This window comes from Patiria miniata, unplaced genomic scaffold (genome assembly GCF_015706575.1).
Source record: "Patiria miniata isolate m_02_andy unplaced genomic scaffold, ASM1570657v1 HiC_scaffold_28, whole genome shotgun sequence".
In the NCBI taxonomy this organism is placed as follows: Eukaryota; Metazoa; Echinodermata; class Asteroidea; order Valvatida; family Asterinidae; genus Patiria; species Patiria miniata.
In genome coordinates, this window is record NW_024037067.1 from 7,320,453 (window position 1) to 7,334,859 (window position 14,407).

At 37.7% G+C, this 14,407-nt stretch overlaps 1 protein-coding gene across 1 annotated transcript in view; it reads left to right on the forward strand.

The window, feature by feature from the left end:
* LOC119734782 (arf-GAP with dual PH domain-containing protein 1-like) overlaps positions 1 to 14,407 on the forward strand; it is a 32,407-nt gene that overhangs the window by 11,700 nt on the left and 6,300 nt on the right. The window contains exons 4-5 of the mRNA XM_038208333.1: positions 11,892 to 12,084; positions 13,470 to 13,619. Coding sequence (XP_038064261.1) covers positions 11,892 to 12,084; positions 13,470 to 13,619 — 343 coding nt within the window. The remainder of the gene's footprint in view (positions 1 to 11,891; positions 12,085 to 13,469; positions 13,620 to 14,407) is intronic.

Here is a 14,407-nt window from a genome sequence, read left to right on the forward strand (position 1 = left end):
TCCATAGGCGTGTGTGTAATTTCCACACCACTTCCATAGGCTTGTGTGTAACATGCAGCACACGATGCGCACCGAGCCATTCAAAGTGGGGCCATATTCGAACTAGGTCTGTCAATACAGGACCCCATTCAGAATACAATCTGTTTCAGGATCGGCAATGCGGCAGATGGGCATTGCAAAATGGTACTTCGTATATAATAGAACACAATACTGGAGAATAAAATAGGGACATGGGAATCAAAAATAAAATTGGTTGTATTAATTTTGTTTCCCTTTTGTAATGCTCGACCGGCCTTCCCTCAATAGAAAATAATAATGAGAAGACAAGTTTTAAAGCATCTTTCCTTTAGGCCAAACAAAAAAGTCTCCGGTTTCTGGTATGCGCGCGCGTCGCCGTAGCCATGCGCGTCGGCAAAATGAAAAAGTTTTTTTCAATGAAAGATGATGTCTCAAAACCGCCAAACTCACTGGTTTGACTGGAATCCTGCTGCTGCACAATTTTAACATGTTTTTAGATTGGGTTATGGTCGAGAATAACCTTTATGTGGCCTCTCTGGACTCCCATATATTTGCACTAAGTTTAGTCGGGCACCATTTGCAGTCATCAGCCGACATTTGAAGCAAAAAAATCAGGTAAAAAAAAAAAAAAGCCGCGTCGCCGCACCACTTTTTGGGCAAGCTTCATACCAGAAACCGGAGACTTTTTTGGGGGCCTTATTAGCAGCTTTATGTTGGTGATAAAGAGAAAGTTACTTAGTTACATGGTGTCCACTTCCTGCTTGTTACCAGACCATAATTGTCAGAAATGGAGATTATTATAGTTTCTTTATTGCAATATAACTAGGCTATTCATTGCTGATAATCTAAAACTTAGACGATTTTATTTTATATAATATTTTGTCGCAAATTTAACAAGTGGACACCGTAACTAACGTTAAAGCTATAGTCCATCATTTGTAATTAGTGCATTTTGTTCGTTTGAAGCAACAACAGTGTTCAAAATCTAATGAAGGATACTGAGCAACTAACCTGATGAAGTTTCAGCTAAGCTTCAGCTGTACATTCCGAGAAAACAGCATTCTAAGATCTCAATTTCAAATCAAAAGTTACTGAATCATGTTTTGAATTGTTTTGAATTGCAGCTATACGCGGCGTCGCGCACTGATCCGACGAATTATAACAACCGCGCGCGCGTGTGCGTCGTTCCAATACTTGTGCGCGCTGCGCTGAATAACAAAACGAACTACTAATTTAAATGTTCCTACGGTGCTTCTTAAGAATCACCGTTGGAAATGCCTTCTTTCGTTGATTACTTCAAAATGACAGCTTCCCAGAAAGAATAATTTCACAGGGAGTTTAGTTCCCTTACTATCTTTCAACCAAGTTTGTTTTTCAACAGTAATTACGCCAGTTACTTTTCGGATTGCTGCAAATGATGGACTATAGCTTTAAATAAAATGAGAGATTTAGCTGTTAAACCATTTTAATAGCAGATCAATTGAAAATTTTATGACCACAGTCATGACAGTGTCTCACAGTAAGGACCTCGAGGGAAATTCATCCATTAAACATTATGTTCCTTTCACGATCTTATATGGACCTCTTTTGACAATCTCTGTATCAAAATGTTACGTAAGTTACATGTACATGTGGACACCACATATGCCTTCATTTACATAACTTTATATTATTATTGAGCCCAAAACTGATATTAAATTGTTGTTCTCCATACTACCAAAGGGACCCATTTTAACTAATAAACAGCAATATTCCACTGGGAAGTTGTTGCTTGTAGATATTAACTATCGTATAAAGTGCACATTGTAACTAATGCAACTTTGGTGTCCAGCTGTAACTAACGTTAAATCACATGCATGGCATTTGTACTCCTAGTGCTCTGGATATCACAGTAAATATTTTAAACTGCTAGATAACCCTTAGAAAGTAGGCCTAATGTGCTCTTCAAAACCATTTAGCTATTATTTACTTTTCTACCCCTGTAGCTTTATACTTACGTTATTTATACCATTTAGTGGACACCATTTATCGTTAGTTACATAGTGTAGAATGACTGATTTTTGTTATGTACATGTAGATCAAATGTCCTAATTGTGATTAGATATATTGGTACGCATGTAGTACAACATCACTGTTAGAGTATTTGGCCTTCCCTCCTAACACATACATGTAATGAATTAGGCATTCATTATGTTGAATAAAAATGGACACCAAAGTGGTGACCCACCCTTAAATCTGAATTAAGGAAAGGTCAAGTTTAAAAACTTATGTCATTGTGTATAAAGGAACTGATATTATGCTTCTGAAGACTCTATCATCCGAACTTACTGTAGGATACTAAGGAGGGTTTATAAAGACCCCAGTAAATATGCTAAATAGGTGGACACCAAACGTAACTTACGTTAAATAGTTTATCTGGCGTCCCTGTGCAGAAACCAGAAATATATTTTGAATACAGGTTACCTGTATTTGTAAAATTCATTCCATTTCTAACAACTTCAATACAATATTCATCTGAGGAAATAAATTGTTAAGCGTGTTTTTAATTCATTCAAAAAATTGAATTGATGTTGGATTACAGAAAGTTGCATTAGTTACATTGTGCACTTTGCATAATACGATAGTTAATATTTACAAGAGACAACTTCCCATTGGAATATATTAATTAGTTAAAATGGGTCAATACGTCAGTATCAATTGAGAAGACTAATTTTGTGCTCAATAATAATATAAAGTTATAAATGTAAATGAAGCACTACCGTATTTGGCGTCCAGATGTAACTTACGTAACATTTTGATACAGAGATTGTCAAAAGAGGTCCATATAAGATCATCACAGGAATATAATTTGTAATGGATGAATTTCCCTCTGAGGTATGCACTTACAGTGAGACACTGTTGTCATAAAATGTTCAATTTATCTGTTATTATAATGGTTTAACAGCTAAATCTCTCATTTTATTTAACGTGAGTTACGGTGTCCACTTGTTAAATTTGCGACAAAATATAAAAAAAAACCACGTTTTGGTCTACATGTAAATGTAATCCCCATTTCTGACAATTATGGTCTGGTTACAAGCAGGAAGTGGACACCATGTACATGTAACTAACATTAACTGTCTCCCCTATCACTAATATAAAGCTGCTAATAAAGGACAGATGCTTTAAAATTTACAAATGTATCTTCTCATTGTTATTGTCTATTGAGGGAAGGCCAGTTCAGCATTTCAAAAGGAAAACAAACTTAATGCAACCAATTTTATTTTCGATCCCCATGTCCCAATTCTATCTCCAGTAGTGTGTCCTTACACATATATGTATTTGTGCGGGTGGAATTACAGGTACAATTATAAGTTGGGTCCCTTTTAGAGGTCAAGGGCAACTACATGCTGTGCAGGTTTTTGACTGCATCTAATCGAGACTATATTAAAGCAGTGTTCAGCCAAATGTGTTCCTCAATTTAAAGTTGCCAACTTTTTGATCATTTTGGGTTAACAAGGATAGAAGTGTTTTAAAATTAGCCTTTGTTTGGAACATTTTATTAAAAAGCTGGCAAAGTTTTTATTCGGTTGTCTCCAACAACAACAACTGCATGCAATAATATAAAGAGTGAGTTTGCTTGAGCGCTTTGGTGACCGTTTCTGAAACTGCTGGCTTTGTTACATGTACCTACATCCTGTTAAAGCCCAAGGTCTGTATTTCCATGCAATTTCTTCATGGAAAGACAAGGATATACCGGTATGTGTACACAATGCACTAAAAAAAGAAAGAAGGAAACTCAACCTGACTGTGCTCAGAGTAAATATGATTATACCGGTACATAGTTGAGAAGGGAATTAGTTAAATAGGCTACATGTTTACCCATTGTAATTCTTTTACATGTCCATGTACAAAATGTACTTGGAATATTGTTTTATGGTTCTCACATCGAGTGTGCTTAGTGTACACTGTACAGTCACTTAACCCACAGTTTCAACCATGAAAAGTTTCACTATCGAATAAGTGTTTGTCATTCTGGATGATCATCATAACCACCCCAAGTCAACAAAAATACACGTAACAACCCAGAATGGGTCTGCGCTTGGTTTTGAGCACTTTCAAGTCTGAGATCACAATTGCCCATTTGCTGTACTAGGCAATATTTAGTATTCAGTGTTACTCCCGTTACATTAAGTTACCAGATGTTGATAATACAAAAATTGTAATGTGACAATGGCACGTGTATGTAAATTATCACAAGACTGTGCAGATTTAATAATGGGAAACAAATGGCCAATTTGAAGATTTTCTAGTCGCGAACTGAAAAACAAACAAAAACGAAGAAGATCTGCAGACAATGCAGGGAACCGAGTCAACTACACATGAATTGTGAATGATTAAAAGTGCAAACCAACAGGAGAAAAAAATTGTGTCCATATGAGGACATCATGATAGGTTTAATCATGTTAATCAGTGTTTGCTTGACCCTTTTGAATATCCTGAATTCATGATACCACCAATTTCCATCAATCAAAATAGATTTGTCAGGATTTCTCCTAATTTCAGTATTTCTTTTGAAAACTGATATCCTTGAGATTAAACCGTAAAGATGCTTGTACATGTATGTGTTTTAGATAGACATATACCATAGACCCTGAAAATGTCTGTCAATTTTATGGATATGTCATTTCCCCAATCTCACCCCTGCTTAATGCTGTTTAATCAATCATAATCACTGCCCCATCCAAGGGCGTACATGTACTTGTACATTTCAAGTTCACATTTTGTGTGCATGCAGAAGTACATAATTACCGGTAACTCCATGTCACTGTCTAAAAGAACAGATTTTCAAATGAACCACACTGGGAAACTGACTTGGTGAATTAAAACAATTGAAAAGTTGAACAAAGAAATTGACTGAAGCGGGGCTTGAACCAGCGAGCTCTGACCCTAGTGTTTGACTGGATCGGTATTGTTAAAGTACATGTAATTCAATATGGCCCAATGTACTTCAGTTGGGACACCTACATTTTGTAACTCTATAGTATACAAATGTACATGTACATTGTACATATGTAGTAGCGGTCGAACTCGTTATTTTAGGGCTATAGTCCATTTCCATACATACATTCTGCTACATACTACCCCATGGCCCATGCTGAGAAATTGCACCCTAAAAACCTGTAGGCCTGAATGCCTGTATATATTTTGGCATTTGAAAACCTATATTTTGATTTTTAAAACCTATTAAAAAACCTATATTGATGAAGAGGGGGCAATGTGAGGCATGTATGTGTGTACATACATGTGTATACTGGTACATGTAATACCAGTACATGTACATGTACTGAATAGTTACTGTGTGTTAAGCTAATCCTGACTAGTATCCATTTTAGCTGTACCACATCCAAAGTAATCCAAACTTTACATCAAAACCTATAGGTTTTTTCCTCCCTTATATCCACCCATGTACATGTAAGTTCTTCCCTGACCATAAGCGTGCCTGTTCACTTCCTGCCTTCTGCAGTTTGTGCCATTTTTGCAACACTTCCTTTTCCCAATACAGGCACTCTGGTTTCTGTCATTCAAGGTTGCTTTTCCAATCCGTTGTGTTTCTTATAAGACCCAGGATACAGATCCCCCAATTGGTGGATCAGATCCGGCAATTGCCGGATCACGATCAGATGGGAACGCAAAAGGTGGATCTGATCCGGCAATTTGACCTGTTAACATCCGCCCGTGCACGAGTGGCGCGAAAATGTTGCGGTCTCATGAACGAAGAAACACGTTTTCAGGCGTGTAGCTCATGTGAACATTTCCAGCATATACAACATGCACAATAAACAACCGCTGAACTACGGGCTAGCACCGCGCATGCAAAAGCGCACGTGGTATCCTAAAACTACACTATATAGGGCTTATTTTTGTTGCGTGTTCGTCCATTACTAAACCTTTTTCATTCCTGAAATTTTACTTATTTTTCTATCCATAAATGACTCTGAGTCCGCACTCACCAAAAGACTTCACTTTGGCACAGAATCATGGAAAAGCTTACGAGTATGCGATGAGAATAGTGCCGATAACGCGGTACGTACGGACGTGACAAATCTGAAGTATTGATTATAGAAAATTGGAAAATGATGTCGTAGTACATCATGTGACCGTTTCTAACCAATGAGAAGCTTCAGAACCAGGGAATCCCTTATCGATACATTGGTTTCTGCCGTGATGTCACACAATGAGCGGCTCTGTTGGATTTCACCTGTTAATTTATGCACGTACGGATCCGTGATTTATGTTGGTGTATTCGCGTAATTTTTGTCGGTGAATTCTGATAGTGCTGTTTGAAAACTGACCCATCCTGGCCTAGCATGCAACCATGCAACAATGGCACTCCCACAGAGCGCGCGTAATTCCGAACTCAGTGACCTTTCGGACCCAACATTTCCGTACGAAAAGGTGGATCAAGCATAAATGGGAACGCGACTTGCGGTTTCGTTGCGGTAAGATAACGATCACACCAAAATGCCGGATCTTGATCCACCTTTTCCCAATTCAAGTGGGAACGCGGTGTTACATGTAGTAGTAGTAGTAGTGATGTTTTGGAAGCATTGTCTTCTTTTGGTGCTATTTTCCAAGTTTTAGGGAAAAAGCCTTCTCAGATAATGTTAGATAATGACTCATTATAGTCTAGGTTCAAGATGTTGTTCTTGCTATACATTGTATAGCAGCTTGTGCAAAGTAGCATTTTCAGGATTATACATTTTGGGTTTAGAATGGCACTAATTTGACTGTTAAATGAGGGTACCAGTATGTGTGTGCTAGTTTTATTCTACAAGTGCACTTGTGGAATACTTAAGTGTTCCTTTTAGCAGTTACCCTGAAGAAATTTATTTAAGGAATGATCTGGAATGTACACCAGTGAAACCTACCCCTTTAAAAGGAATTCATGACACATTTTGGAATTTTCAAACCAAATCAAGTTCCATAAGCCTATAAATGTATTAGAGCAGTTCCACGGGGTGGGGCATTTTTTTGTGTACAATTCAGCAGTGTGCAGAATTGGGTGATCGGGCACAACCCGATCACCGTTTTAAAAGGGTACAATTAATTAGAATTATTCAAATCAATTTTTCTTTATTTCTTTCTGTTTTTCTTTTTATTCTTCTTCGTTTATGGTATACATTCTGTAAACTTGTTCTTTGTTCATTGCACCGTTTTTGCATGCAGATATACATGTACCATGCGCATAGCGCATGCAGGTTGCCTAAGTAGTCTTGAACACAAGTAGGTTTATTTCTTTGTCCCCATTCGTAACCGACACTCGAGGTGTGTACATGTATTAAGACAATATGAACCCAGTATCCCGCTCCATTTGCACGGCGCACTGATTCTACGCATGCTTCAAGTCTAACTTCACTGGTCCCCATGCATATGGTGCTCCGATGGACGTAAACATAATACACGGTACATTGTTCATGTACCGGATGCATACTGTACCCGTACGGTATGGTACGGGCAAAGGTTTACGAATCAGAACGCAGAGAGTTAAATTGGCAAGTCAAGTAAAAGGCTTCTGTTTTCAAGTTAAATTCAATTTTCATTGCACTTCCGGGAATACTGAAAGTTCATACCAGGTTTTATTACCACCACGTCAACTGATTGGAAAAAATCAAAGTTTGTTTTGATTTGAGGCTCATTTCCATAGTTTGAATTCACCTAGCGGCAAATGTGACCTTCCGGTAGCCTTGGAAGGAAAGGTCAAACGACTTTGACTTGGGTAATCAAACATTTGTAGCAAGGCATGGTCTACACTTGCGTCATATCACAAAGTATGAACGTGATGGTTCATTTTGTTCATGAGATACAGTACATGTACATGTATAAATGACAGAATATTGTCATGTTTTAAACAAAAATCGCTTGTAATTTGATACAGAATGATATGCACACCTTTGGATCAAGGACGATGTCGGTTCAGAGTTACAAATAAACCGTTAATAAGAAAACCAGCGAAGAATTATTGTCGAGAAAAAAGAAAGAAAGAGGGACCGAAAGAAATATATAAGTCTGTGGTCTGTGGAGTGCAGTATGTAGGTGAGACTAAGAATACGCTCAAGAAGCGTTTCTATGCCCACCGGTCAACGGTCAACACCAAGAAACTAGACACCCCTGTTGGTCATCACTTCAACCTGCCTAACCACTCCATTTCTGATATGATTTTGCAGGGCATTGAATCTCTTGGCCATCGCAAGGACTCAGTTCGCCTCAGCAGAGAGAAAGTGTGGATGAATCGTCTTCGAACTATTCAACCACATGGTCTCAACATCCAACTTGGAAATGATTAATATTTTTCTTCCTCCATTGTCTTCTGTTACAGATAATCCACCTGGTCTTCATTGTTTGTGTTTCCCCATCTTTCCCCATCTTTCATCCCTTTCCACCTCCATACTGTTCCCCCCCCCCTCATAATCCCCCTTCACTCCCACACTCTTTTGTCCGTTCCCACTCCCTGTGACCTTTGATCCTTCCCCTTTATGGTCCCTCCCCTGTTCATACCAGACCCCTTGTGGTTTGCCATCTCCCTTTGTTTCTTTGTTCTCTCATCCACCCTGCCCTGCATCTTTCCACACCTTTCTTACCTAATCCTCCTTTTGTGTTTCTTCTTTCATCCCTGCATGTTTGTGTGCACCCCCATGTTAATGTATGTACCTCTGTCATTTCTGTTTTAGCCTCTGAAGAAGAACTTGCTAAGTTCGCAACGTCAGGCCACATTAATTTTTAGATTTAGAAATATATAAGATTAATTCTTACCATTTCAAAACGGTGACTGGATCGTACCCAATCGTTGGACATGTCAGATGATAGTATCAAGTCGCCCAGGCCCCCCGCCGATTTGCTTTAGTTTTTTTGTCATTTATGTACCTCTTCACTTCTCTTTTCCACTGACAAGTTTTTTTAAACCTGCAAACAATAACAACTGTATCTTTACTCGGCTAACTATTTTGAGGCCTTATTGTACAAATGCACACTTCCACAGAAAACTCCCAAATGTAAAGCCTCATTAAACATTGTAGCTGCTGCGTAATCTTTAGTCAATTAATGTTTTATTATCTTTTTGGGGGAGGGGGGGTGTGGGAGGAGAATTCCTACCTGACTGGTTGTGACAAAGTAGAGGAAACTCGCCTTTTTTTTTAGATTGGTCGGAAAAGATATAGCATGAAAATGTCTCCCCATTGTCATTCTAGTTCATTGCTTAGGCCACCATTTTTTTAAAAACTGAAATGCAATCTACAGTACGGTAGTGTTTCAGTTTATGGTCTAGTACAATGTACTTATACTTAGTCAAGGTAGTACGTATATCTTTTGCTGATAGTGGTATGTTTTGTATGTTGTATAAATTATGTGTGCTGTTTTCCAATCCAAACAATAGTACTAGGACAAAGTGCGGATGTACATGTAGTATGCATATGGTACATGTACAACATGTACTAGTACATGCTCTGACTTGCACTATGTGTTAAGTACAATGTGACCCTAGTCAGGAGGGCATATGCACTCATCTTTAAAAGTGCAGCAACCATTCCATTGAAAAAACACGTACCTACCGGTATGTGCGTGTGTTGTGTTTGTTAATTGATGTACATGTAGTTATAGGGTTTTAATTTGTACAACACAATTAATCTCAGACCTCTGGCATGTGTTCAGTATTGGCCTTTAGCATACTGTACTGTTGACCTTTATCTTTTGCAAGTCACACAGTTAAATAACTAGAAATCTCTCAAGGAAACCAGTTGATACCTACTCGTAATTGTACGAATACATGCATGTAATTTCAGTGGACAAGTATGACAGTGCTACGGTACATGTGTACACACATTTTTTTTATTACATGATGCAAAGTTGTGTGCACATCCTGTATACATGCATTGTCTAGCTCAACCTTAAAAAAACACCCAGCAACAACAACAAACCAACGAAAACACAAATAACCAAAAACATATGACATGAAATAAACAAATAACTTCATCATTAATTTACTAATTGCTAAAACACTGTACATGTATTCTGGGAATTTGAATTGCATACAAATGTATGGTACGTGTAATTGCGGGAAATTGGATGTTATTTCCTTGTACAGACCTTTGCTCAGTAATTTCTTCCTGGTTGAGAGTATAGCTTTTTGCTTTGGAGCACATCATTTTACATTCAGCAGATCATTTGCCTATTTTTCAAACGTTAAAAATCAGAAAGTTAGTTATTTTTTTGGCATACAAGCAAAGCCATTCTCATTAGTGAAAAATGTTTTCATAATGTTAGCATAAAATCATGTGTAATAAAATTTGCTCTTGACCTAATCAAAGATTTAAATCACTATGGAAGATTAAATGGATCGTCCACACAAGCCACTTGCATGGATGACATACATTGTATCATGCCATGTATTGAGATGAGTCAATTTTAACGTACATGTGTCTGGCGCTTTAAGGGTTCTGTTTTGAATTTGATAAGAGACATAAATAATCAGTATTTCTTAGGTTTCTCCTTTTTCCTTACATAAAAAGCTGTTTTTCATTTTTTCAGTGATCAGACCATAATCCAATGTGCGGAAACACAACAGAAAAGGCTTCTTTTCGATTCCATTTCTCATAACAATATTTTTAATTTTGTTGATACTAAAAAACAAATTGGCAACATCGATGTCACACAATCGAGCACGGGTATTATGAGTGCGGTTTGTACGAGATCACACATTTTACAACAAGCATATTTCGTCAATCCCGACCATTCTGTACAATGTACACATCAGAGATGTGATATTAGACAACGATGTTTTCTTTTAGATGCTACAAGAAAGAAAAAATTTCACTTGCTGATAAATGCCTATAAATTGTTCTGGCGAAACAAAGAAATTTTTTTTTGTCCTAAAAAAAAGGCTTGTACATGTAGTTGTGCACCAACTACGTACTACAACGTAAACAATAAACACAGATGAATGGCGCACAGCTTTTACTCTGTAAATGCTAAAACCATCACTACACATAATATGAAGTACCAGTACTGGATAATTCAAGGTTTTTTGATAGTCCGCTTGAGCTCGTATTAACAGTGTTTGACTGTATTTATATATATCGACAGAGCCTAGCGAATCACCTTTTTTCCATATGCATTACACTTTTCCATACCTGTACACAGTCATCCATGCAGTGGTATCAATCACGCTGCTTGGGTTTTCCCTCGCGCTTAAATGAGTGCGCCATATTGGAAAACCTAGTTTGTACATTGTATGCTATGCCTGAACTTATAACTGGTGCTTGTCTGTGACAATGACAAAATACTTACAATGTCAAGTGCTCCTTCTGAAATCCTAAATCAAAATGTTTATCTTGAATTGTTGTTCCCCAATAATCATTTACAACAAAGTTTCTTAGTTTTCATCTTAGCTTTAATCTTAGCTTAATTTGCTTAGCTTTCATCATCTAAAAGCGTGTTCTCTTCATGTACAAGGACTTGGCAGTTTTACCCTTTCAGTTACGCAGTATTTAAGTTGGAAGTTTTTCTGTGATTATGGATAGCTTTATGTACAAGCCTGTAGTTTGTGGATGTAAACAGTGAGGAACAAGTGAACGACTGCAGCACAAAAATCTGCTGGATATCAACTGTAAAGTTGAAAGGTGTATCATCAAGGGAAAATTGTGAATTGCTCGTATTCAATTTTTTTTTCATTTGACAGTTGTATTGTAAAAGAAGCCTGACACAGTGACAGTTGACATACCAGTACATGTACCTGAGGGCCTTGTAGTTGTTGAGTTATTAGTTAAAAAGATTATTCCCTGCTATTACAGCCCTGTATTGTCATAACACATCAATTTGTCATTTATTTGTTTGCTCAGGGTGGTCCGTGAGCAGTGGATCCGTGGTAAGTATGAGCGACAGGAGTTCATCAACGTCAATCTGCAGAAGTATCGTACCAAAGAGATGGAGGGAGTGATGTGGAAAAAACTGAGGGACAAGCAGAACTTTATGGAGCGACGATTTGTCCTCTCAGAGACAGACTACACCATCAAATACTACAACAAAACAGATGCAAGTTATTCTAATTTCTTTCTTCCTGGTAAAATCAAGCAAACATTTCTCCCAAAAGTGCACTGCCATGTAGCTCAGGAGCATGAACAAAACCTAGAAGTGAACTGATAAAAAATGTTCAGCTTTAGATGTGGGAGGAAAATCTTGGAATGAAAATTCAGGGGAAAAACCCCACAGAATTTTGCAGAGACTGAAAAGTCAGTACTTATTGGCCTGGTAGGGATTTGAACCTGATCACACAGGTAGATGGCTAGGAAAACACCACTGTACAAACCTTTTGTCCTAGGTTGGCTTGCATACCAACCCTAGGCTATGTATTTATTCAAAGTTGCTGGGACCTCTCATTTTGTACATGGGCCCAGAGAAAGGATAAGGCCAAAACAAATAATACTTCTGCTTCCGGTTACCCGACCGACCCTATATTTAGGCTGCAACCCTAAATTTTTTATTGGCAATTCCAAAAAAAAAAAAAATAATAATGATTGAATAAATAAAAATAAAAGCTTGTTGTCTTTTTTGTCTTCACAAAATACCTTTCAACAACCCATTTGCGTAAAAAAAATGCTTGTATTTAATTGCTTTCTTACTTACATTCGCTATTTTTTTCAAACGAAACCAAATTCGCTTCGCCATCTGTCATCATACCTCGCAATTCGCTGTCACGGTGACTATAATCACGTGCGTAAACCTTGCTCAATGCAGTGATGACTGGTTCCCGCCGCGCCGCGCAGGGGCCAATTTAGAAGACATGATGAAAGAGCGGAAGTCTGTCATGGCTATGCGATCGATAGCGCTAGCTTGGCTATGCATTAGGCACATGCACTGTCAGTGTCAACTGGTCGGATTCGACATCGTAAAAATGCCAAGGAAACACCGATGGAGAAAGAACATTTTTGCAAGTTAATTCACAGAATTGATCTATCTTGTCTGTGTATGTATTTTCCGTGTTCAAGAGTTCATTTTGAGATTGCACTACTCGTATTTGGAGTGATACATTTTTGTACATGCAGCGTGTTTCCCAAAATGTTCGACCGTAAAACGAGGTTTGTCGGCTGCGGGCCACACATGAATTTTCCATTATTTTTTAAGAATTATCGAACGTAAATATATTGACAATAATTTAAAAAAAAAAAATTTTTTTTTTTTTTTTCGACCAACCGACCCTATTTTTGGAAGGCATGTAATCGGAAGCAGAACTATTTTTTTCCGGCCTAATTACATTCAGCAGGGTAGCTTGACAACAATTTGTGGAATTTGAACTTAGTAAAGGATATTGTCACTTAGTTTCTTGTTTTCTTATAATACTAATTCTCTCTTGTTTGCAAAACAGGAAAATATATTCAAAACAAGTGCTAATTGTATACTTGTCATTGTTTGCTTTGCAGGCCAAGGAGCCTAAGGCTGTCATCGATCTTGGGAGTCTCAATGTGGCCTTCTGCCAGGACAAGGTAGGCAATCCCAACGGAATGCAGCTTTACTTTGAGCAGAAAGGTGGGGAGATTCGCAACATCTACGTCTACACTGACACTGGCAAAGTAAGTGGTACATGAATAATTTACATTGTATCTAGGGCTCAGTCACAGTCCTTCAAACCATTCAAAGATGGTGGAAATTGCTGTCATGTTGGGCTTTGTACTTCTCTAGCCTGTTTTTTAAGCAGCATATAATACTCAGATTGCGAGAGAAACATCCACTAGCTTGCTTGTGTGAGACAAATACAAACCCAAATTACACTGTATAAAACTCAGAATTAAAAAAACCCATTGCATTGCAGGGCTGACTTTAATGAAGATCTAACTACTTCATTAGAAGTGCTCTATTTATGTAAGAAAGTTTGATTGAAGTTTTCATCTCTCTGTCACCGTGGCAATGGTACTATGCACACTGTACACACTGCACAGAGTTTGACTTTGAGGCTCATCCAGGATTTTTCAAAGTGGGGAATGGTATTAAGTTAGACACATACGGATAACAAAGGCCTAGGGCCTAACACAAATTGTGCTTATGGTTACCTAACCTATCTGATTTTTTTTTTAAATCAAACCCCTTATTGCCACATTTGGCCCAAAACTTAAAATAAAGTATATTTTGAAAATAAAAAGCTCTTCCCTATGGGACTTTTGTGTGTGTGTGTGTTATTGGTTAATTAAATGATAAAACAGGTTACTTAAAGGGAATATACAACATTTGCAAACATCGAAAAATAAAACTACCAAGTTTTTAAGAAATACCTTACTAGGATGTTGGTAAATGACAGTCTAAAGCATCCTGTAAAATTATGGCACCTGGTGTGAGTCATTTTCAAGAAAATGGTATTTTTGTA